At 32.0% G+C, this 24,092-nt stretch overlaps 2 protein-coding genes across 9 annotated transcripts in view; both read left to right on the top strand.

Moving 5' to 3' along the window:
- Positions 1-149: 149 nt before the first annotated feature.
- On the top strand, positions 150-15,694 carry hppy (MAP4K3-like protein hppy). 8 transcript variants are annotated; one of them, XM_065344255.1, is made up of 23 exons: positions 150-440; positions 822-879; positions 1,143-1,298; positions 1,375-1,478; positions 1,552-1,680; positions 1,754-1,935; positions 2,009-2,090; positions 2,225-2,332; positions 2,403-2,478; positions 2,559-2,647; positions 2,784-2,872; positions 7,363-7,401; positions 8,247-8,297; positions 11,121-11,215; positions 11,287-11,427; positions 11,519-11,661; positions 11,743-11,947; positions 12,037-12,305; positions 12,428-12,620; positions 12,722-12,805; positions 12,894-12,986; positions 13,226-13,352; positions 14,323-15,694. In XM_065344255.1, the coding sequence occupies exons 1-23, from the start codon at positions 330-332 to the stop codon at positions 14,426-14,428; spliced, it is 2,730 nt and encodes a 909-aa protein (XP_065200327.1). In that variant the 5' UTR covers positions 150-329; the 3' UTR covers positions 14,429-15,694. The 8 variants fall into 8 exon arrangements, with proteins under 8 accessions (XP_065200327.1, XP_065200328.1, XP_065200331.1 ...); XM_065344256.1 differs by having other exon boundaries at positions 151-440; positions 11,121-11,188; XM_065344259.1 differs by lacking the exon at positions 7,363-7,401 and having other exon boundaries at positions 151-440; positions 11,121-11,188.
- Positions 15,695-15,823: 129 nt separating this feature from the next.
- The window catches only part of RyR (Ryanodine receptor), a 35,506-nt gene continuing 27,237 nt past the window's right edge, over positions 15,824-24,092 (top strand). Inside the window, exons 1-20 of the mRNA XM_065344281.1 lie at positions 15,824-16,022; positions 18,924-19,028; positions 19,140-19,238; positions 19,620-19,634; positions 20,283-20,360; positions 20,454-20,529; positions 20,621-20,733; positions 20,830-20,935; positions 21,012-21,105; positions 21,194-21,376; positions 21,454-21,625; positions 21,726-21,895; positions 22,068-22,192; positions 22,290-22,490; positions 22,572-22,741; positions 22,838-23,028; positions 23,117-23,257; positions 23,365-23,462; positions 23,558-23,753; positions 23,847-24,057. Of these exons, the coding sequence (XP_065200353.1) occupies positions 15,969-16,022; positions 18,924-19,028; positions 19,140-19,238; positions 19,620-19,634; positions 20,283-20,360; positions 20,454-20,529; positions 20,621-20,733; positions 20,830-20,935; positions 21,012-21,105; positions 21,194-21,376; positions 21,454-21,625; positions 21,726-21,895; positions 22,068-22,192; positions 22,290-22,490; positions 22,572-22,741; positions 22,838-23,028; positions 23,117-23,257; positions 23,365-23,462; positions 23,558-23,753; positions 23,847-24,057 (2,598 nt within the window). The 5' untranslated portion in view covers positions 15,824-15,968. The remainder of the gene's footprint in view (positions 16,023-18,923; positions 19,029-19,139; positions 19,239-19,619; positions 19,635-20,282; positions 20,361-20,453; positions 20,530-20,620; positions 20,734-20,829; positions 20,936-21,011; positions 21,106-21,193; positions 21,377-21,453; positions 21,626-21,725; positions 21,896-22,067; positions 22,193-22,289; positions 22,491-22,571; positions 22,742-22,837; positions 23,029-23,116; positions 23,258-23,364; positions 23,463-23,557; positions 23,754-23,846; positions 24,058-24,092) is intronic.

The following is a 24,092-nucleotide window of genomic DNA, read 5'->3' as shown; positions in this document are numbered from 1 at the left end:
AAAATTTATGCAAATTTGCATCAGAATTTTCGTAAATTGCTTTTTCAATTTTTCAAATGCAAATTTGCTTTGATATGGTGAAAAAATTTACTCGATTATAAATTCGAAAAGGAACTTTTGATTTTCTTTGTTGGTAAATCGAATTGACCCTATCATCAACTTTCAATTGTCGAAATCGAAACTACGAAACACTACAAAGCAAATTAATGTTATGCACTAATTATAAAATAGTTCTGTTGTGAATTAATTTTTCGAGTGCATCGTTGAATTGGCGCAACAATTTTTCATTATTGATTTCGGATCCAGATGAAAGTGCATTACTTGATCGAATGGCCAACATAAGCGGAGTTATGTCTTCTGATATAAGCAGGAGAAATCCACAAGATGAATACGAACTTATCCAAAGGATTGGGAGTGGAACCTACGGAGATGTATATAAAGTAAATAAGCCTTATTACAAATATTTCTTAAGTTCCTTCATCACTAAGTACAATCCTAGATCTCTTCTTAATTATAATTTGTAACTGGAGTTGAATTTGGGTTGATTTACGTCTCGTTTTGGACTTCGAATCGAAAAGTGTTTCGATTCGGTTTTGCGAAAATTTATACGCCAATTCGCCAGATTTAATCAAAGATTTATAATTATCTTGTTATGGACATTGAACTCCAATGATTCAGTTGTCAAGTTTCTTGTATAATAGATCGAGATACTGAATGTATTACTCTTACACTTAGAATTTTCGTTTACTTTCATTCATCGTTAATTAGTGTGTGTTGAATTTAGTATACCTACTCATTGTAATTGTGTTTTTATTACCCAGGCCAAACGAATATCCACCAATGATCTAGCAGCAATAAAAGTGATCAAATTAGAGCCAGGTACGTAATGACTTTTTTATTGTTTCGAGTTAATATCATTCGGAATTACCTACTTGGAATTTCATTCTTTATTAGTAGTACAAAACACACCGTTCCAGATATGAATTCCTTGTAATGACATGTTTGTGTATTTCTAGTCCTACGCAAATGCCAATGTGTCCTATCCCTATAACGTCTTAATCTTAGAATAGAATACTAAAATGTACCACTTTATTTCTTCATTGAAATTGTAGTCGTTTTAATCAACCGATTGTTTTATTTAGGTGATGATTTTGCTGTAATCCAGCAAGAAATACTCATGATGAAAGACTGTCGACATCCAAACGTAATCGCGTATTTTGGAAGTTATCTGAGACGAGATAAGCTTTGGATTTGCATGGAATATTGCGGAGGAGGCTCTCTTCAAGATATTTATCACAGTTAGTGTTAGCTTCGTGTTTATTGAAAACACACCCGTACGACGAGTTTCTTATCATTATTGTTATTGTTTTCTAGTCACCGGGCCATTGACCGAGATCCAAATTGCTTATATGTGTCGAGAAACATTAAACGGATTAGCCTATTTACATACCATGGGTAAAATGCACAGAGACATCAAGGTGAGTACGGAATTTCTGCAATTTCACGATGTCTATTACCTTCATTGCTTAATAATTTTCATCCATCGGATAGGGAGCGAATATCCTTTTGACTGATATCGGAGACGTTAAATTAGCTGATTTCGGAGTTTCTGCTCAGATAACGGCGACGATCAATAAAAGAAAATCTTTCATCGGAACACCATATTGGATGGCTCCAGAAGTAATTCATCGTTCATTTGTCAAATGATATCTATTCGATCGAGTGACTTATTTGAACAAATGTTTGGATTTAGGTCGCTGCTGTAGAAAGAAAAGGTGGTTACAATCATTTATGCGATATTTGGGCTGTAGGTATTACAGCGATTGAACTAGCCGAATTGCAACCGCCTATGTTCGATTTGCATCCTATGAGAGCCCTGTTTCTAATGTCTAAAAGCGGTTTCAAACCTCCAACGCTGAAAGAACGCGATAAATGGTAAGCCCATCGTGTACTGTAATTATTTGATCGAAGATGAACAGTAAAGTAAAAATATTACTTACCCTTTTAGGAGTCCGACGTTTCATAATTTTATCAAAACAGCTTTAACTAAGAATCCCAAGAAAAGACCCACTGCTGAGAAGTTGCTCACTGTACGTATTCATTATAACTAACTATTAATCTAGCAAAGCGCTCGAATGAAACTAGAGCAAATATAATATTACAAAGGTATTGTGGTATGTTTATTCTTAGTAATGATTTTTCGCCTATATGTTTTATTTTCCAGCATTCTTTCTTTTCTTACGATATGAGTAAAAGAATCGCCATTGAGTTGTTACAAAAAGTCAACAATCCGTCGCATTCGTTTACTGATCTTGAACCGGATGATGATGGGGTATGAGACGTACTTTTTGTTTGAATTGTAATTAAAACCGTGTATTTCTAATACGCTACGAATCTTTCAGGCTATTCCCAACGTACCTCAACGTATCGCTTCCAGATTAACAGCTAAGAAGAATTCTAAAAAACGCGCTGCCTTGAGTAATATCGTTGATTCTCTTTTTTTCACAACCATCAGGCTCGAATGTTTTCTAAAACGACGTTTATATTTAATTTTTCAGATTCGAGAAATGATAATAATAGTAGCAATAATTTATACGAAAATGTTCAACAAAGAGATTGGGAAATGCTAGATTTAAAAGAAGTAAAAGTAAGTTCAATCATTCTGCGCATGATTTTAAAAAGTTTGCATTACAAAATAACCTCGCATGGAATAATTTCCCTCCCCGGTGATCCTTTGTAAATATTCATTCTCATCGTAGAATTGTTTTTTACTGAATTTACAGCATGCTGAAAACTGTGATAATAACGCTGACTGGACCAAATACAATTCATATTTAGACGACGCTAGTCTGGCTAATAAATCCAAAGAGAAGTAAGTATGGAAAAAGTAATTTTCATATAAATCATCGAATATTCCCATAAGGGATTTTGAAATGAATTAGGTAGTCACTTTTACTCTCTTACAAAATACAAATGTAATAAAATGATGTCGAAATGGTATAATTATCGAGACATCGGAGCATTCTAATGGGTTTGCATGAAAATCGTACATAGCTTTGTCCGCTGGCATGTTTACAAAAAGGAAAATAATCTCGTATACGAAAATTTGTAACTGTTACAGACAATTAGCTCACGCGTCTGATTTGTAATTGCCATTCAAATGGTACCATTTATACAATATTCCCATTTATAAACTATCCGCTATGTTATTCTACGTAGTAGCATGAATTCCGTAAACTTACATCACATTCATGTAGGAATATACCTACTCGTATGACTTAGTTTAATCGAACAGATCTTTGGTTGCGTATGATTTTTTCTCTCACGCTGTTAACTAACAATTTAATGAAAGATGGACTATTTCTTTTTCATTTTTTTTCAATTTAACGCGTCGTCGAACTGCGTAAATATTAAATAATCTTTGTATGAATGTCATTGATGGACTTCGGCTTTATTCTTATCTCTAAATTCGTCATCTTCGACTGATTCATTTGTTGTAGATTATCGATCGATTACGTATCTTGAAATTTTTTTGCTATGTAAAGCATATTCAAGTGATAATATCGTGAAAAAATTATCAATTCGGTGTAAATATTTTTATTTGTGTCAACAGTCAATTTTAATTCAGTAAAGTGATGAGTTGAGAATTCATCATCTCCTTTGTTAGAGGGAGGAAAAATGACGTCTCGATTCGAATTAGATAGGTTGTAGTTTTGTAGTTACCTTTTTGACTGACGGAAATAGCTCGGTTTTGATCTAAAAACTATTAACGATAGTTACGTCAGGACCCATCTTCTGATAAATTTACATCTTTACCTTTAAGTAACTAACCTCCAGCAGCGCTCAAACAAATTGCTGATCTTTTAAAATTCTTTTAAACTGTATTATTCAAGTTGAAAAATTTATTCGATCCATTTTACACGTAAAACCATCTAGAGAATAAAGGATGGAATTTCATCAAATGAAGCGAAACCGACTAGAAACATTGTAAAAAGAACGCTCGTAATCATTTTCGTTTGTTTATTCGTGTGAAAAAATCGCTCAAAGACGCTTTTCACTTTTATAAAATGAATAAAAAATATCTAGTCTCCATTTTTTTTACACAGGCAGCGTGAGAATAATAACTAAACGTAGGAATAATATCTTTGTAATTTTTCCTTTATTAGTGGCTAATTACTTTATTAATTAGAGATAGTTTTTTTTTTCTTTAAAAACGATGAAATAGCTTTCTCAAATATCGTATTTGCATTATAACTGGCAGTTTCAGCTCAAATTGCACGCTGTGTATTGTACACATTTATACAGACCTATTATGCAAATGTAGTAGGTATTTCGTTGCAGTATTTTTGGATTTTAGCAGCTAGAAAAAACTCGAGTACGGTAATGTTCGCCGTTCGGTTGTAACGGGTAATTTTTTCAACCGACGAGATTACTTACGCACTAAATATGCAAATTTTATCGTAGCATAAACAATGTTTTGAAGTGGCCCTTTTTAAATAACCGTACCGTGTACAAGTTTTCTAATCAAAAACCTTACAGCTAATAAATTCACTTTTATGTTGACCCGCCTTCGGAATGGTAATTGCAAGCGTTCCAATGCGATGCGAATTAACGCTTTTTCCTATGACCAAAGCTGAGGGTTGTTTTTCACGGTGTAAAAAGGCAACGGTGTGGTAATTTTTTAACTAACTTGGTTACCGCGAACGCGAGCTTAACCATTAACCAGCCTAGCTTGTCGGATTGGATTTTGTTTACTTACTTGGTATTCAATTCGTAATTGATTAAATACGTAGCTGGAAAAAAGCTGACTAAGCGGTCACAGCGTCTATTTTTGTTATCGAATGACCAAACGAGGAATGAAAACATTCCGCCATTTTCATACATACATATTACATTATTTGGATGGGGAAAAAAATGAGACGATAGAAGATTTTTAAAATCTGCTTCGTAAATATTTTTTATCCTACTAGTAGAATAAAACACTACTTTATTCACTCTCGCTAGTCGCTCGAGTGATCAAATGCGCGTTTTCTTCACACGTTTGGATAAAATATGTTATTCAACTAGTCAAATAAAGTGATTTCCAGCGATTTTTAATTACTTCCCTCGCTTTGCTCGGGAAATAAACCTCAAAAATCGTCGAAAATCACTTTATTTTACTAGTAGGATAAAATACCATTAGTACGTTTATCGTGGTCATCTAATCTCATCGAATGTTCTGCATTAGCTTTGTGATAGTTTTTAGATTTCAATACGTATAATCAAATTGATTTTTATTTTTCACATTCCGCATGCTCCAAGTTGCCTGATGAAACGTATGAAACTAAATTGAGTTTGGTATCTAATTATTATTCCTCATGTTATTAAGTAGTATTTGTTTTTAATTTTTAGCTTCGTAGTGTTTATAATACATATTTAGTGATATTCGTTGGTGATACGATCAATAGTGGATAGAATTTCTACCTAAATTTTTAGATTTTAGATTTTACTGGTACCTAGTTGGAGATATGAGTTTTTGCCTTCGAAGTAGGAAGTAGACCTGTTGAATTATTTTATCGATTATTCGATTACCGAGTGACAATCCTTCCTCAATCGATGACGTGATACCTACCTATCTGATCAAAATTGTGTCGAGTTATGATTAATTAAATCGAAATTTCGATCGATTTTTAAATGGACTGATCGAAAATAAATGATTGGTCAAACAAATGATCAATATTGTAGATATTTAAAAAATTACCAAAAAATCGAAAAATCAATTTTGCTGGTCACTAAAATTTTTGGTATGGAGGTTTCAAATCATGCTCTTTCCATAAATCGTAGTTTCGTCCAAATCGGAGGCGGACATGAATTTTCTTATGATGTATTTTTTTAGTTGTTTTGGGTAAAAATAGCATTGAAATTTTTTTCAGAATCTTCAATTAACCCTTGATATGGGAAATCGTGTTTTCAGATTTTCTCAACAAAAAATTGAAAAATAAATTTTGAGCCCTCATACTCAAAATTTTTACCTTGCATTTCAAAAAAATTCAACAAACATCAAATTCATATTTTTACGTTCTTTTGAAAGCAAGAATGAAAGTGAAAATCGTGCCAGATGCTATTTCGGGGTAAAAATAATATGCATATCTAACTAGGTATCCATACTGGGATAATTTCAATGAAAACTTTTTGGAAGTTTTTGGATTATATTGCCAAAAGTGTTAAGATTTCGATCATACGTTTCATTTTTGAGAGAATGAAATTTCGTTATTAGTAATTCATTTTCGAGAGAATGAAATTCCGTTTTCACGTTAAATAAAAAATTTGTAATTTATTTTCGAGAGAATGAAATTTCCTTTTATCGTAAATATTGTTGGCCGCGTATTGAGGAAATTTTATCCTCTTAGTTTTGAGTTCGATTAAAAACTATTGGCTGTTTAATCGTTTAAGTTCAAAAAAGTTTTCATGAACTCTTGTTGTTTTTTAGAGTTCATTACTCCGTTATTCTTTGATGCGTAAACGTCAACGTTTATTTGTAAACAAGTTATATGTTCGATGAATTTATTTTTTTTTGAATTTTTTATTTTAAATAAAATTCAAATACTTTAATCGAAAAGCTGTTCCATGTTATTTTATCGACATTGTCGATCTCGTTAGAAGGTGAATCGTATCAAAAAGTTTAAGGCTAAATAATGAGAGAAAGTTTTGAAATATAGAGATGAGCTTTCGTATGCACCGTTAGTATCAGCAATGAAAACTTTTCACTTTAATATCGTCGAAAAAACAAATGAAAATCGATACGCGTTAAATTCATTTTGACAATGGCTTGTCAGCGAAATTTGTTACTTTGCTGCAATTTTTCCCCATTAACCATTTCCCTGGAGAGTTTCCAATGTTAGGCTACAATTTTTTTTATCCATGATTAGATTAGATACACACATTGAGATGCTTGATGATGGGTTCGTGGAATAAGTTATGTAATGATTATTTTCTTCCGGATGTGTGTTCTGATAAATTGACATTTTTAAATGATTCAAACGATTAGAATTTAGCCATTCGCTAATTTTCTTCGAATGCCTTTTTTTCTTGCGATTAAGGCGCCGATAATTTCTCAGTTTTTACCTATAATTTAACAGAAATTGATACTTTGGACGTATTATCATTTTAATTTAATTATTTTACCGATCGTGTTTTTTATCGAGTCAATTACCTGCAAAAGTACATATCATACGTTGAAGTTTTTTTTTTCATCTTCGCAAATTCCACATCACGTATTCGACCAACGAATCTCAATAACGTGCTATTAATTTGATTTAATTTTGCATTAGTGTTGATCTGACATTGTTAGTTTTATTTTATTTTTATTTTTCTGTAACGCAGGAGTTTGTTGCAGTATATCAATGAAGAATTAATACAAAGGTAATTTTCACGAAATTTTTAAACGTGTCTATCGGTTTTAGGTTAAGATTGTGTTGTTAAAGAGTATTATGGTTCGTGTTTGTATCTACTTATGGGCTATATTCTATCCTTTTTTTTTCAAACGGGTGTCCGGTATTATTGGAAAAAATTACCTACCTACCTAAGTACCCTTTGTAGTTTTTTCTTCATGTGATAAAACTAAAGTTACAATGTTTGTGGTGGTGCACGAATTACGCCTATTGAACAATTAGATTCGTGTTTTGTATCGAATGTGAACAATTTTAGCATGCGTTTTTTATCGCTTAATTATTCGTATAAGTTAAGTATAGTATTTTGGAAAAAATTTGGCGAATTCTTGATTACTTTTTATAATTATTTTTGCGACGACGATGGTCGAAGTAAAATGACCGACGTAGAGTAATTTTCTTCCCACGAGTGTTATCGACGAATATGGTGACTGTAGGTATCATTCTTCATTAGTCATCAACTCATTATGTAATTAGATCTCTTGAGTTTTGAATTACCTACTCGTATATGTTTGCTATTATACGTGAGGCTTATAGTATGTAAGTTGCTTTTGTGTCGCGTCAGCATTACTTCCATTCATTTTTTTTCTCTCATCGGAATGCGTACGATTTTTTTACGCTTTATCGCTTGTATTTTTAATTAGCTAGCATCCATCGCAATTTCTCGCATCAAATTTGTAGTTGGAGGAGAGTATTGGGGTTGCAGATTGTTGTACCTATTTGTCTGTCTGTCTACCTACTTTTATGTTCTGTTGATTTATGCAAGAAAATTATTATTGATTATACCGAATGTACTTAATTAATATGTATATTTGATAGGGGTCAGTATGGACATACTTTATTTATTGAAGAAGACAATTTTTCAAATTTGTAAGTAAATTCAGTCATTTCTAATATACAAATCGAAGAGTAGCTTTAATTTGCGATGATTGAATTATAGGGTGTTGAAGTTGTATAACCAGTTGTGAAGATAGGTTAATTCGGTATTTTTCAAAAACATGGCCTTAATTTGAAACCAAAACTTAAAATGGATGCTTCTCGCTTTGTTTGTGTGACAATGACTAATCGGTTTTAGAATTTTTTCTCAATGACGAAAAATACCTATATTGGATTTTTTACAGTAATTATACGTTTGTGACGTTCAATTTCATCGGTGTTTGGATTGGAAACATTGGGATGAACGGTGGTTGTGTTTTCATCCAACTACAATCAGACTACGTAGATGGATTTTAATGTGTTTTTAAAATTTTTTTGTCCTTGTGCCGCAGAAATGCCGACGTTGCAATATGTCGTTGAATTAAAATACATACGTAAAATCAATTCGCACTTGTACAAATATTTAAATTCTGTTTGGGTATTTTGGTAATCTTAAGATTAAAATTCGAATTATTTACTCGTCTATGGAGTTATGGGATTTGTACAGGATTAATAATTTACACGAATCACTCGTCGGGCGAGATTATTTTTTATCCTTCAGAGTTTCATCCACATGAGTTGTCAGAAGTTAATTTATTTAATTTTATTTCCCAGATGGCCTTTCTGACATTCAAAAATTTATTTATAACTTTAATATAAAATGATCAACTGACCATGCAGTCAAATCCAAAACCCTCTGTAGATGGGTATTGGAATCTTGAAATTTAAAATACGGACTTTTGAAGAACACACGAATTAAAATCAAAATTTGATTTTGTAATATTTCTTTAAAAATTTTAACATCAGTCGGTTTTAATTGATACAAATTCTCGTTTTGGTTTTTCTCTTGTTTTTTCTAAATTTGAAAATTTGACAATTTTTTCCCTCTAATTTCCAGTTTTATTCAATTTCTTTTCGAATTGTATTAGAGAAATGTGTCCGAAAAATTTCTTCATGCGAGTATACATAATACTGATTTATTAGTTCAAATCGCACTCCCTCTTCCCCCTCGCCCTTCTCTTCATTTGACATTTGATTCAGACCAGTCATGCAATTCATCATTTTTTTATTTAAAAAAAATTATGATTATGATTTTTTTCTTCAATTTTAATTTATTACATAATGTTTTGAAATCTTTTTCCATTTTTTCTGGTCGTTTCGTTGTTCAAATTTTTTGTTTGATTTCCAATTTTGAAAAAATGTTTTGATGTACGTTTTCTTTTTTGGAAGGTGTATGTTTAATTATCACTCCAATTTCAGACTTACCTAGCTCATTCAATTTCTAAAAATTGCTTCAATTTTGCATTTCTTTGGTAAATACGTACCTTACATTTTGGATTTTATTTTTTCAAACGTCAGTAACTACTTATTTCAATTTTTGCACAATTTTCTATCAAAAATGATTTTTTATGTTCCTTTTAATTTTTTTCTTTAAAAGTATGCCTCCTTTTTTTAGTTTTTGATCTCTGTTTTTTTTTAATTTTGAAAAATAATGTTGAGAAATGTTTTCAAAAGTTCAGAAAAAGTGATTTTCACCACATAGATTCAATTTGAACCTTCCCTTCTACCCTCCTACATACTTTGGAATTTGACTGAATTCGCGCTGGTAATAGTTCTCTATGAGTCGAAAGTATTCCATAAAAACTTTGAGACTCCCAAGTCTAAAAAAAGAAGTTCTTCTGAGTCTCAATCCGGGACCATTTTTGAAAAATTGCTCTCTCCCATTACCAAAAAATATTCATTTTGAATTTCTGTACTTCCCTGATGCAAGAAGAACTTCAAACCGAGGTATCTATCTATGTACTTTTTGGGTTAGAAGCCAAGTTTGAAAAATTTGTAGATCGAGAAAATCAATTTCACTGGGAAAAAAATGAAAAACCCTGCTTTTCAAGCTTATAAATTTGATTTATCGTTTCTAGATATTTTAGACTCCCTGGGGGAACATTTTGCTAACATTTTTCATTTTATTTCTATTTTTAATGGTAAGTAGGTAAATTGGAATAATTTTGATGAAAAAAACTGAAATTTTAAAAATGAATCTACTCGTAGATTGAGGTGATTTGATTTGCTGAATTCGAATCGAGAAACGATGGATAACATTTTTTTGGAGACAATTTTTCTCATTTTTTCTGAACCAAAAAAAAAAAAGAAAAAAAAGTTGGATCTGGATCCCTTTGCATCTGGAAGATGCAGAAATTTGTGGCGTTTGGGGGGGGGGTAATGAGTAGGTTGCTGTTTCCCATGAAAAGTTTGATGATCGTACTTTGAAGACCCATAGCTTTCCCTCCCCTCTGACCCGGAATTTCAAATTTTTTATGGAGCTCTTTCGAAACAAGGAGAATTACCTCTGTAAAATCGTTCATAATTCAAAGGCGAACACGTGAATTTTTTCCTATCCATTAAAATGTATGTTTTTTGGTCGTTTATGACTAAAAAAAACTCGAAAAATTCAAATTTTCACAATATCGATTACATCGGGAAAATCTGGCAACTCATTAGATGAATAAAATCTTAACCAAAGGGAAATGGTCAAACACAGTGAGTAACATTTTCAAAAAAAATAAAATCTATCAATATTAACTCGGTTTAAAGATACACTCAATTATTTGAACATCAAAAGGTGATGGAATTCAGGGAAGAAATAAACCTTCGCGGTAAAACGTGTTTCATTTGAGAAAGCTATTTTTATTTTAAACTACGATTTAGGTAAACCTAAGTATAGGATTTACATAATTCGGGCATTTTAAATTCTAATCGATGTATTGTTTCATTTTATAGAGCCACGTTACCACTTGGGGAGAATCCCGCAGAATCTTCTAGTCACCATTGCGACAAACACAAAAATAGTAATTATCATAGCAACAATATGACAAGTAACTTTCGTGGATTTCGGTATTTGGAATCAATTCAAACGAGTAATTAATAAACCGTGGTTTTTTCCTAGGTACGGAAGAATCACCTAAGAAAAGACGTAATTCGTTGGAAGAAATTTTATCATTAGCCGATACTTTATCGTTGAATGGTGGTCATAGGCAGCGTTCGTTTAGTGACAGTAGTTCAAAAAGTAAAGATAATGATAAGCCAGGTGAATACTACTTGAGATAAGATATACTCAATATTTTAAATTTTGAAACGTCTTCTTTTAATCGACTTTTTCTTTGTGTACTTTGCAACAGATGAAGAAGTCGAACCAGAATCTTCCAGCACACCTCCAGTACCTCCTCGTAGAAAAGAAAAACGAAGACATACACCACCGAGACCGATCAGTAATGGACTTCCACCGACACCCAAAGTTCATATGGGTGCTTGTTTCTCTAAAGTACATAACTATCCGAGATCTCGTATTTATCATCAAACTGCACTATACTCCATCTAATCTCTTGCACCTGTATTTTTGTAGGTATTTAATGGATGCCCTCTGAGAATACATTGTACAGCTAGCTGGATCCATCCGGATACTAGAGATCAACATATATTAATCGGCGCCGAAGAAGGCATTTATAATTTGAATCTAAACGAACTGCACGAGACTGCGATGGATCAGCTTTATCCTCGTCGTACGATTTGGATGTATGTTATTAAAGATGTATTAATGTCTCTATCTGGTACGTATATATTTAATTTCGCTCAATTTTTTTGATCGCCAGGTGTCAAATTTATTTCATTTTTTTGTAAATTCATTTTGTCGGCTTAGGCAAAACGACTCAACTGTACAGGCACGATCTGCTGGCGTTGCATAGTAAACAAAACCACCGATTTTCGTTACACATGAATAAAATACCGGAAAAACTTGTGCCTAGAAAATTTGCCCTTACTACCAAAGTACCGGATACTAAAGGATGTAGTAAATGCTGCGTGAGTCGTAATCCGTATAATGGCTATAAATACTTATGCGGCGCCGTTCCAACCGGAATATTCCTGATGCAGTGGTACGATCCATTAAACAAATTCATGCTGCTCAAGGTAAATGTACCTACATTTTTTGCTCATTTCGCGAGTTATTTTTTCCCTCTGAAATGAATTCTGGAAATTTTTAAATCTTATCGCTGATTTTTGAACCACAATTGTAAATTTTATGATTTCAGCATTTCGAATGTCACCTACCCATTCCGCTTCCAGTATTCGAAATGATTATCACGCCTGATGTCGAATACCCGATGGTATGCATCAGTGTCAAACATGGATATCAAGATAATCGATTGAAATTAGATCTCATTAATATGAATACCGGCGCCAATTGGTTCCATAGCGATGAGTTGGAAGAGATGGATGGAACGGGTGTGTTATAACATTTCATTTTATTCGGTTTCATTGTAAAGAAATGTACGAATATTATATTTGTCTAATATATATTATTTTTCCTTCCATTTTTGCTACAGTTACTGTGATACCAAAAAGAGAAAATATCAATGTTACAGTAATCACACAAATAGATAAAGAAGGCGTTTTAGTATGTTTCGATAGTAAGTGTAAAATTAATTCAACTTTTTTCTGTGTTTACAATTTTATCATCTACGAATGATTAATTTATTCTTTTTCGCGATTTTTCAGACATCGTAAGAATAGTAACGCCACATGGTAAAATTCGACACACACGAAAGCATGTTCCAGAATTAATATTTGACTTTCGAATTGAATCAATCGGTTGGTAAAATATTCTGTTTTTTCAAGATCTCTAATGTATTTTTTTCAAATAATGATCAAATGGTTTTGATTGCGTCTGCGTCCCAAATTTGAAAAATTTTCTTGAATTACCTCGATTTTGCAATTATTTTTACTTTAATGCTTTTGTAGTTTTCATTAAATAACCAAAGAAGTTAAACCTATTATTTTTTATCTATCTTCAATTTTCAAAATATTGATGTTTGATATTATTTTTTCAGTTTGTCTACCGGACAGTGTCTTAGCATTCCACAAGAATGGTGTTCAGGGTCGTAGCCTTAAGAATGGTGAAGTAACTCAGGAAATTGTAGATAGAAGCAAAACATACAGACTACTTGGCTCTGATAAGTAAGTAACGATCAGTTCATTCATAATCTTGGGAGAAAACAATTGGAATTTGTAAAATGGATTCCCAAGTTTCAAATCTAGTTTTTTTTTGTTTTTACTTAATTAAAACGTTTCAAGTCTTATTCATCTCAAACTTTCAACTCAGTCAAGTTATTTTGCTTTCACTTGATTTTTGTGACATTTTGGATCGAATTGGTCTTAATGGCATTATTTTAATGGTGAGATGGGAGTATCAGAAATTAATGTTGTTTTTCACTACTCGATGGAGTTGAATTTGGTAGTAAGATGAATGAATCTATCCTCAATACTTTTGAGTTTTGAATTGAATGCAACCTAACCTCTCCCCCACCATAATTCAAAATAATTTTGAGCAATTCCAGAGTTTCTAGTGAATTTTCGGTGAGTTCGATTCCCACGAAATTCATCCTGATTGACTTTGAAAGCTAAAATTTGGTATATACTAAAAACGTCCAAAAATTAGTTCACCTCCAGTTTACATTTATTTCCTTTTTTTGAATCAACGAGAGGTGACTCGAAACCATTCTTGAAGTTGAAGTTTATTTAGACGGATTTTGGAACATTTTTAGCAAAGGAAACGAAAATTTCTATAATGGGGAAAAAAGAAAAAAAATGCTCAAAATGGCTGGAAACTGCTTCTTATCGATTTGAGCATTCGTTAACGCAGAAGGTACCAAATTTCAGCTTTCTAGTTTGATGTTTTTTTATTTTGATCAATTTTTTTTCTAAAAATTTTCCAAAATTTAAAAAGTGAACTTCATTATTTGAAATTCAGGCTAGCAACGTATTTTTACATAAAATACATTTTCGATCCAGCTTTATTTGAGTTCGAAATTTTTTTGACAGGAAAATTTTGAATTTTTTCGTATTATGGATTGTATTTGCATGATAAATTAATTCGATGATTTTTGAAAATTTCAATCTTGATAATTTTATACATTTTGTATTTCAGAGTCTTAATTTTGGAAGCTCATACTAATATCAAGATGGGTGGAACATTAAGTGGTGAAGAAGGAGCTGATTTATATATTTTAGCTGGACACGAAGCGAGTTACTGATCTCTTTTTTACTCGATTTTTCTTTGATTATTTAATGCCAGGGAAAGGTAAAACGGAGTTGAAATTTGTCTCTTTCTTTACCCTTTCTCTAAACTTGAAGCTCAGTGTATATTTATACACCTTTTGAATTTTTTTTTTTTAGATAATTTATAATAAATACCTTACCTACCCGTAATATATATTTTTGATAAATACGAGAAATTTGAAATTTTTTAGACGAATGCTTCGTTTTACTCATCAAACACTCGATTTAAAGTAAAATGCCATATTATAATTTTATTTCTTCCCTGTTTTTTTTTGCGACGATTTATTTATTCGTATAATAAGCTTTCTATTTGTGTGTATAATATTATGGTTAGAATTTCTGAGTATTATCAACTATAAATTACACATTCCTTTTTCGTTCGTTGTTAATTTATACAACATTTCGTTCCAAGTTTGCAATTATTCGAGATTTTTTGTTTATCGGAACAAAATATCGATCAATATTATTAGCGAGATGATTTACAAGGAACTAAATGTATCCTCTTTGCATAATATTCCACTTCCTTCGTGCAGCTTTTTTCCAATTCTTCATTTTTTTTAAACGAAGAAAAATAATGTACGCCTAATATCTAAAATCTTTTTAAGCTAAGCTTGTTATTATAATTTTTTTTTTTAGCTTTTTGTTGAACATCACTGTTTTAATTTTTTTTATTGATATGTAATATTGTTGATGAAAGACAGATTATGCGTTATAGGTTACCTTTGTGATTTTGAAAGTGTTTTTTTTTTCTTTTTCGTGATTGATGCGTATGTACGTGAAAAGGTGTTCTCGCTTTACCGCGTATTGTTAATATTATTAAAACTATATAACGTTTATTACCAGCTAATGTTACACAATCCTCGTGCTTGAAACTGTTTACTTTATATATTGTTGTTGTATAGAAATGTATACAATATTTTTATTACTATTGGCTAATTTAATTAGCTATTTTATCTCGTAATTGTAACGTATTTAAAAATTGTATTAAAAGAGAAAAAAAAATTATCAAAAATTAGATTTTTAATCAACGCCATTTTATCGGGTTAATTTTTCGCTTGATTTTTAATTATATATTGGCAGGCTTTCACCGATATATACGAATACCTAGTGTGTTTGAAGGGATCTAAACGTTGTGTGCGATCGAACATGTGTATAAATATGTAAGTTGTTGTTTCTTATTTGAGAAAAAAATTATCCCTATTTATGAATTTTTTTTATAAAATAAATATTTTTTTGTTGAACTTACGTGTAGTTTTTTTTTTAATTGCTTCGGAGCATGCGTACGAGTTTTGAGGCGACAGAGGTAGAAGAATATTTAACGGCAGAATTCAAATGTTGTGCATTTTATTAATAGAGCCAACTTCGACCGTTGGTTGAATGGTCGCGTAAATCGCAGTTGTAAATCGAAAATCGCCGCAAAAACTGACCCGTACATGGCTCTAAAATAGATATGTAAACTAAGAAATAACACAGTGATCGTAATTGATTCGTTCGAGTGATTAATTACCCGTTAACATGGCTGATAGCGAGGGAGGCTCGGAACAAGATGATGTATCATTCTTGCGTACAGTAAGTGTTGCGATATTTATGTTGATTTTGATTTTTTTGTTTTGCCGTTATCGATGTTTAAATTACATCTCGTAGTATAGCGGAATGATCAGTTAATGGTGTTGAAAATTGTACGATCGTTTGCTAGATTAATTCGAGTATCGCAATCGGTACGAAATATTCGAATTTCCTGTAATAATCTACACGTACTTTCTTGTGGGAATCTTGCTAGGTTATAAAAATAACTTGTAACTAGGTAGTGGGTATATATATAACATGTGAGCATTTTACTTTTTCAAATCTCCTACTGCTAAGTGTTGAATTTATTTGGCGCCTATTCAACACCCCGAACGTACTAGGTTTGCTGTGTGTAGGCGAACGTTGCATTACCGGCATTACATTTTTCGATGTCGTTTTCATTAATTTGATATTAAAAATACGGAAATATGGACAAGTATTTGAGAATATTTTTTTGAAGGTTTTTACAAGTCTTGTTTGCTTCAGAGATAGGTTAGCAAGTTCGATTTATCAAGAAAAATAAGTAGGAATAGAGAGAAAAATTTTTTTGCGAGTAAAAATTAGTAGAACTTTAGCCAAAATGGAGATTTAAACGTGTTGATAAACATACACGTACAATATTTAATTTTAATGTCATTGTTATAATGGAGATAATTTACTGCACCAAAATAGACCAACTGCTACGACAGACAATATGTCAAGTTTTCAAGAACGTATTCTTATTGCATGAATCTGGGAGAAAATTCTGTTTTGACTAGAAACAATTTTTTTTTTCATATTTTTGAACAGTTTTGAGGTTTTAGAAAGTATATTTAACCGAAGTACCTACATAATTTTAGCTTTAAAATGAAAAAAATAAAAGAATAAGCGATGAGAGCAATTTAATTTTACGAGTATAAAAAAATCAAAATGGTTAGGTATAGCCTATTAGTTACGTATTCCGTCAAACTTTATTTCTGATCAATCACGTTTCAAGGTTAATTAATTTTGATTCCAGGTGACAGAATATAGGTAGTTTTTTTTAGTGGCCCAAATTTTATGAGAAGCCAAATAAAAATTATAAAAAATGAGATTGGGCATCATTAACTTTAGAAAATTTGCTATTTGAGCCGTGTTCTCGAGGTCCAAATTTTTTAAAAAAATGATGTAAAATATCAAAAAATGCAAATGAGTACTAGACAGTTTCAAACATGCGAATCTTCAATTTCCATTTTAGATACCTATGTTTTTAGGCAGACATCTGACATCAGTAAAAATCAGAGCATTTTTACTGTGTCCATTTTTAAAATTTACCAATGCAGATGATAATTTGTATACATAGGAACATAAAAAATGAGTCAAACAACTCGTTTTCACTTTCAATTGTGCTTAGCAAACCAAAGATGATATTGTGCAGGGTCGGAAATAATCCACCATCTACTTCACTATATTTGAGCTTTTCAAATTTTATTCATTGATTAGTGACTGATTTTAAATCTATATGACAATACATTGTTGGGAACTTTGGCAAAAAACCTTTAACAACCTCCAAAAACCATCGTTATAAAGTCATATAATTTCTTAGCCAGTTTGAAAAATGAATTTGAAATTCAAATTGGCACCTTTCAAAGCACAGCTTACACAGCCTTTTCAATAAAATATTCTGATAGATAGGTATATTTGGTGTGAAAAAATGTATTATATGTAGTAATCTACCATCCCCATAGGTAGTTATTTTTGAATAAAGCGGCCTCACCATCGTATGAATTGGAGGAGCAACAAAAGAGCAAGTTCTCAACTTTATTAATTTCTTTTAAAAAATTTTTTAAGTTTCAAAAATAATTGATTCTTGCCAAACAAATTTCTTAATTCTTACATTTCGTATAAATTAGAACTAGAGGTATTTATTTCTTCAAATCTCTCAACTTTATAAACCATAGGTAGATATGTTCTTGACCGATTTGAAAAAAAATGAAAAAAAAAAAAAAAAAAAAACGAAACAAAATCATTTTATTACATAATTTAGCGTAAATGAGTTGTTGTTGTGGTTTTTTTCAAAAATAATTAGCAGATGTATCTAACTAGTAAGTGAAGAACACGCACACTTTTGCGTATACCTTCTTGAAAAGGAAAAAAGTCGTGAGAGTGTGAAAGTTACAGCAAAATTTTTGCATCACTTCATGTGACATACGTTTACCACATGACTAAAATCATGTTTAAATGAATAAAACGGTATGGTTTTCTAGCAGTTGACGTCATTGACTACAGCTAACAGAAGTTAACCATCGAGTAACTTTAAATACCTATATCATTCGAGAATACTCGTTCAATAGTAGATTTTTGCACACCGTTTATGTAAACTTGGTCACCGGACTTCTTTAAACAATTATGAGGAAATATCTAGATTATGAAATTTCGAAATGATCGAGATAATTCCGCTGTACAGCCATGAGAAGGTAATACCTATACATTTACTACGTTTACTATGCTTAAACTCGTGGCACAAGTTTTAAAATTGAATTTTTACCAAACATAAATTTTCCAAAATGATTTTGAATTTTCTTCAAATTTTAAGTAGGTATTTCAAAAAACTTTGGGTTTGGAACCTCAAAAACTAATTCTGCAACCAAAAAACATAGGAATCGTCAATTTTGGAGAGAAGAATAGACGAACGTTGATAAAATAAAGTTTTATAAGATAAGTACACTACTGAAAAATGAAAATATCTAAAAAAACGACTATTTTCATTTGATTTGACGAGTGAGAATGGTTTGGGAAAGTTTTCTTCAATTCTTCGTTCATTTTCAATCTTACCTATCAAAAAAATAAAATAAAAAGTCGTACAATTCATTAATGCAAGTAAGATAACGTAAGATAATGACTAATGAGTCAACTTCTTAAACACATTCAATATTCATATTTCAGGAAGACATGGTATGTCTCTCTTGCACAGCTACTGGTGAGAGGGTTTGTCTGGCAGCTGAAGGATTTGGTAACCGACATTGTTTCCTGGAAAATATTGCAGACAAAGTAAGCACCTAATTCCTATTCTTACGCATGGACCATTCAAATTCGTAAGCTCTTCAATACATATTTAATTTACAAACCTTTATCTAATTGCGATTACGACTTATTTCCTAGAACATCCCCCCGGACCTTTCGCAATGTGTTTTTGTAATCGAGCAAGCCCTATCGGTTCGTGCATTACAAGAATTGGTCACAGCTGCTGGCAGCGAAGAGGTAACATTTTTCTAAATTTAAGATCCATTATAGTTTTAAACAAACAGACAGTGGTTATAGTTTCATTAAATATATAGAAATCAGAATTATAAAATGGTGTCCAGCGCATTTACTGATCATAATCATAATTATTATATTTTTATAAAATCATTCAATTCAATATAAAAGTATACCCACCTACCTACATATTGAAACTACCTACCCAGGTAGATATCGAATTCGAAAAGAAGAAAAAAACAGTTTGCTATAATCATGACAGTAGTAAACAACAATAAAAAGTAAAACATAAATTACATTTTTAAATTTTAATTCTAATAACAAGTCGAAAAAAATTTACCATCATTACTTTTTTTTTTCATTAACGTATTTTAATGTTTGCAGGAGCAAGATTCGGTTGTGAGTATTTTTTTTTGTGTATGGTTTGTAAAGTTTTGCTTTGACGATGAAGCTTTGATTAAAATTTAATTCGTAATAGATTTTTCACCAGTGGTACTAATTTATAAATCGAAAAAATCTTCAACAGAAAATTTTAGTTATTTTGACCAATAACCTTAGATGGATTGTAGTTAAATACCTAATCGAGTAGTGTTTTTAGTTTTCTATTGTATTACTGATTAGAATTTCGGAGTATTTTAAAAATTTAATGAATATTTTTAACGTAATTTAATTAGATTACAACTTTGTTCGAAATCATAACACGTATGGTTTTGGTTTTACGAGTTTAAAAAAATCGATAAATAAACAAATAAGTAAACGTGGATGCGTGTTGTTTGTAGTCCGTACTAATTTTTATATTCTTTTTCTATTTCCGCTTCGTTTCTTTGATCTTGATATCTCGTTTCTTCTCGACTAAATCGAAATTTATCTTAACACGAGTAATTTTTTTTTCGATCTGAAAAATAAAACTTTCCGTATAATAAAGTATTTTGAGATATTTTTAAAAATAAGTTTGTTTGAATTTTAGAGAAACCTGTAATACCTAATTAATGCTAAAACTACATATACCTACTTACAATATTTGTATTAAAAAATAAATCTTTGCAGGGTAAAGGCACAGGTTCGGGGCATCGAACGTTACTTTATGGAAATGCCATTCTACTCAGACATCAGAATAGTGACATGGTATGTATTTTACTTTCGGATGTATTTGAAATCTTTGTGATTTCTTTTGTTAGTAATATGAATACCTACCTACTAAAATAATTTTTTTTGCAGTATTTGGCATGTCTGTCGACAAGTTCCTCGAATGATAAATTATCTTTCGATGTCGGTTTACAAGAACATTCACAAGGTAAAAAGATTTGAAATGGTCATTAATTAGCACAGGTGAACGTAATTTCATCTAATTCCACCGTATTCCAATTCTATTACTTTCCCTACAGGTGAAGCTTGTTGGTGGACGGTACATCCAGCATCCAAACAACGATCCGAGGGTGAAAAAGTACGAGTCGGAGATGATTTAATTCTAGTATCAGTTGCTACAGAAAGATACCTTGTAAGAATACCACGATACTATTTTTATTCTATTAAATAAAAATTGCTAAGAAATTTCGTCACGTCGTACGTTAATAATGAATGGTAATTTTTTTAGCACACTGCCAAGGAAAACGAATTATCAATCGTCAATGCATCTTTTCACGTCACACATTGGTCCGTTCAACCTTACGGAACAGGTGTTAGCAGAATGAAATACGTCGGTAAGCGAATAGATCAGGTTTCGTATTTACGGCGAGTCGGTTATGCAATTTTATTTACATCTTTGTTACTCGAAAGGATACGTTTTCGGTGGCGACGTTTTACGGTTTTTCCACGGAGGAGACGAATGTTTGACTATTCCTTCGACGTGGAATGAAGCTCAAGGTCAAAAGTAAGTATTGGCAAATATTGGCAATTCTGTTTTTTATTTGAAAGAGACTACGAATTGATAACCGGTCACGAATTGCCGAAATTTTTAGTATCGTTGTGTACGAAGGAGGAAGTGTAATGAGTCAAGCTAGATCTTTATGGCGATTGGAATTAGCACGTACGAAATGGTCCGGTGGATTTATCAACTGGTACCATCCGATGCGAATACGTCATCTGACCACGGGACGTTACTTGAGCGTTAATGAAAACAATGAATTGCATTTAGTTACGAGGTAGGTAACCTACGAGTAACCTATCTAGCAATTCATTTCACAGAATTTACAAATTGTTTTATTTTCCTTTATTGCAGAGAAGAAGCCACTACAGCAACGTCAACGTTTTGCTTACGTCAGGAAAAGGACGATCAAAAGACAGTGCTGGAAGATAAAGATCTGGAAGTTATAGGCGCACCTATTATAAAATATGGTGACAGTACGGTTCTGGTGCAGCATTCTGAGACTGGGTTATGGTTGACGTACAAGGTGAGAAATAGTGTAAATTCTGTCGAATATAATTAGGTAATGAAATGCAGTGTACTTGAGTATACTACCTACGAGTATATTAATTCAACGATGATTTTAGTCGTACGAAACCAAGAAAAAAGGCGTTGGAAAAGTTGAAGAAAAACAAGCAGTTTTGCATGAAGAAGGCAAAATGGATGATGGCTTGGATTTCAGTAGAAGTCAAGAAGAAGAATCCAGAACAGCTCGAGTTATACGTAAATGCTCATCGCTGTTTACACAATTCATAACGTAGGTAAAAATTTTGGGTAACGGGTTTTCCTACAGATTTAAGGAGAAAATATCTACAGATGTTTTCGAAGATAAAAATACTTCACTTTTCTATAATTTAATTTTTGTATTTCCTATTTAAAACAATATTTTTAAATACTCTAATAGGTAATTGATTTTGATTAATTTTTAGAGGGTTGGAAAGATTACAATCAAATCGTCGATCTTCAGTTTTTTGTGCGACTGTGAATTTGACCGAAATGGTGATGTGTTTAGAAGATCTTATCAATTATTTCGCGCAACCGGACGATGACATGGGTAAGATATTTTCTGTTTCTCATCGACCTACCATTGACTCATTTTTATTTTCTGATATAGGTATTGATACAATTTAAATTTAAATTTAAATTATTAGAACACGAAGAAAAACAGAACAGATTCCGTGCTCTGCGTAATCGACAAGACTTATTCCAAGAAGAAGGAATTTTGAATTTAATATTAGAAGCTATTGATAAAATAAACGTCATCACCTCGCAAGGATTCATGGTCAATTTAGCCGGAGATGAATCCGGTCAAAACTGGGATATAATATCCGGATACCTGTATCAATTATTGGGTTCGTTTTATTCTTAGCGTCAAAAACAGTTCGGATAATTTCTCTGGATTTTTCCAAAACTGTGTGTATTTTTTTTTACAGCTGCCATCATCAAAGGTAATCATACAAACTGCGCTCAGTTTGCCAATTCGAATCGTTTGAATTGGCTTTTTAGCCGTTTAGGATCACAAGCATCCAGTGAAGGTACTGGAATGTTGGATGTATTGCACTGCGTTCTAATCGATTCACCAGAAGCATTGAATATGATGAGGGTAAGCCGTAATCTTATGATTAATCAATCAAATTGTACTTATCATTTTTAGTAGGTACCTATCTAATTTCTTACGATTAAATCCTTATTTATTCAGGACGAGCATATCAAAGTGATAATATCTCTCCTCGAGAAACATGGTAGAGATCCTAAAGTACTAGATGTACTTTGTTCCCTCTGTGTGGGTAATGGGGTCGCTGTTAGAAGTTCTCAAAATAACATTTGTGGATTTCTTCTGCCAGGAAAGAATTTATTGCTACAGACTCAACTAGTCGATCACGTAGCTAGGTTCGTGACTGAATTTTGTTCAATAAATAGGAAGATTACAGTTTTATTACCAACATAGGTGTGTTAAACTTGTGTAAATTTTATTTAGTGTGAGACCGAATATATTTGTTGGTCGTGTGGAAGGATCAGCCATTTATCAAAAATGGTATTTCGAAGTGACGCTCGATCATATCGAACAAACTACTCATATGACACCTCATATGCGAGTTGGTTGGGCAAATACTGCTGGGTAAGCGTCTTTTTTCGTTTTTAGATAGATAGGTACTTCCTTATACAGTTGTAATTTTTTTTTTCAATTATTTATATCTAATACCTATGTAAATTTTATCCATCTAGTTATGTTCCTTACCCCGGAGGTGGTGAAAAATGGGGTGGTAATGGCGTTGGAGATGATTTATATTCATTTGGTTTCGATGGTGCTAATTTATGGACAGGTAAGTGAATCAAAAAAATAATTGTTTTGATATAATAAACTTTTTCTTGCTTAGTTACACCATTTTCTATCCAAAATTCGAATTTTTAATCATAGGAGGAAGAAATACCGAAGTAATTTTGAATGCTAAGGAGCCACTGATTAGGAAAGGGGATGTAATCGGATGTTCATTAGACTTAACAGTACCTGTGATATCATTCACATTCAATGGAAATCCGATTAAAGGCTCATTTCACGATTTCAATTTAGATGGAATGTTTTTCCCCGTTATCAGCTGTTCGTCCAAATTAAGGTGACAAATTATGCAATTTGCAGTTACACTCGTAGAAATTTGATTCAAAAAGTGATAACTTGAACTAGATAATATCGATATTTCATTTTATAGTTGTCGATTTTTATTGGGAGGTGATCACGGTCGATTGAAATTCCTTCCCCCGGAGGACTTTTCTCCACTAGTGGAAAGTTTGCTTCCGAGACAGATTCTGTCAATTGATCCTTGTTTTTATTTTGGTAATTTGAACAAAAATGTGCTAGCGGGTCCTTTATACGTCGAAGATGACGTTGCATTTGTACCGACACCTGTGGATACATCTTCGGTAATAATTTTCGCACTAAACACATACAAATCCAC

This window comes from Planococcus citri, chromosome 1, assembly GCF_950023065.1.
Source record: "Planococcus citri chromosome 1, ihPlaCitr1.1, whole genome shotgun sequence".
Lineage (NCBI taxonomy): Eukaryota > Metazoa > Arthropoda > Insecta > Hemiptera > Pseudococcidae > Planococcus > Planococcus citri.
The sequence above is the reverse complement of the archived record's forward strand: the minus strand, read 5'-3'. Positions and strand labels throughout refer to the sequence as shown.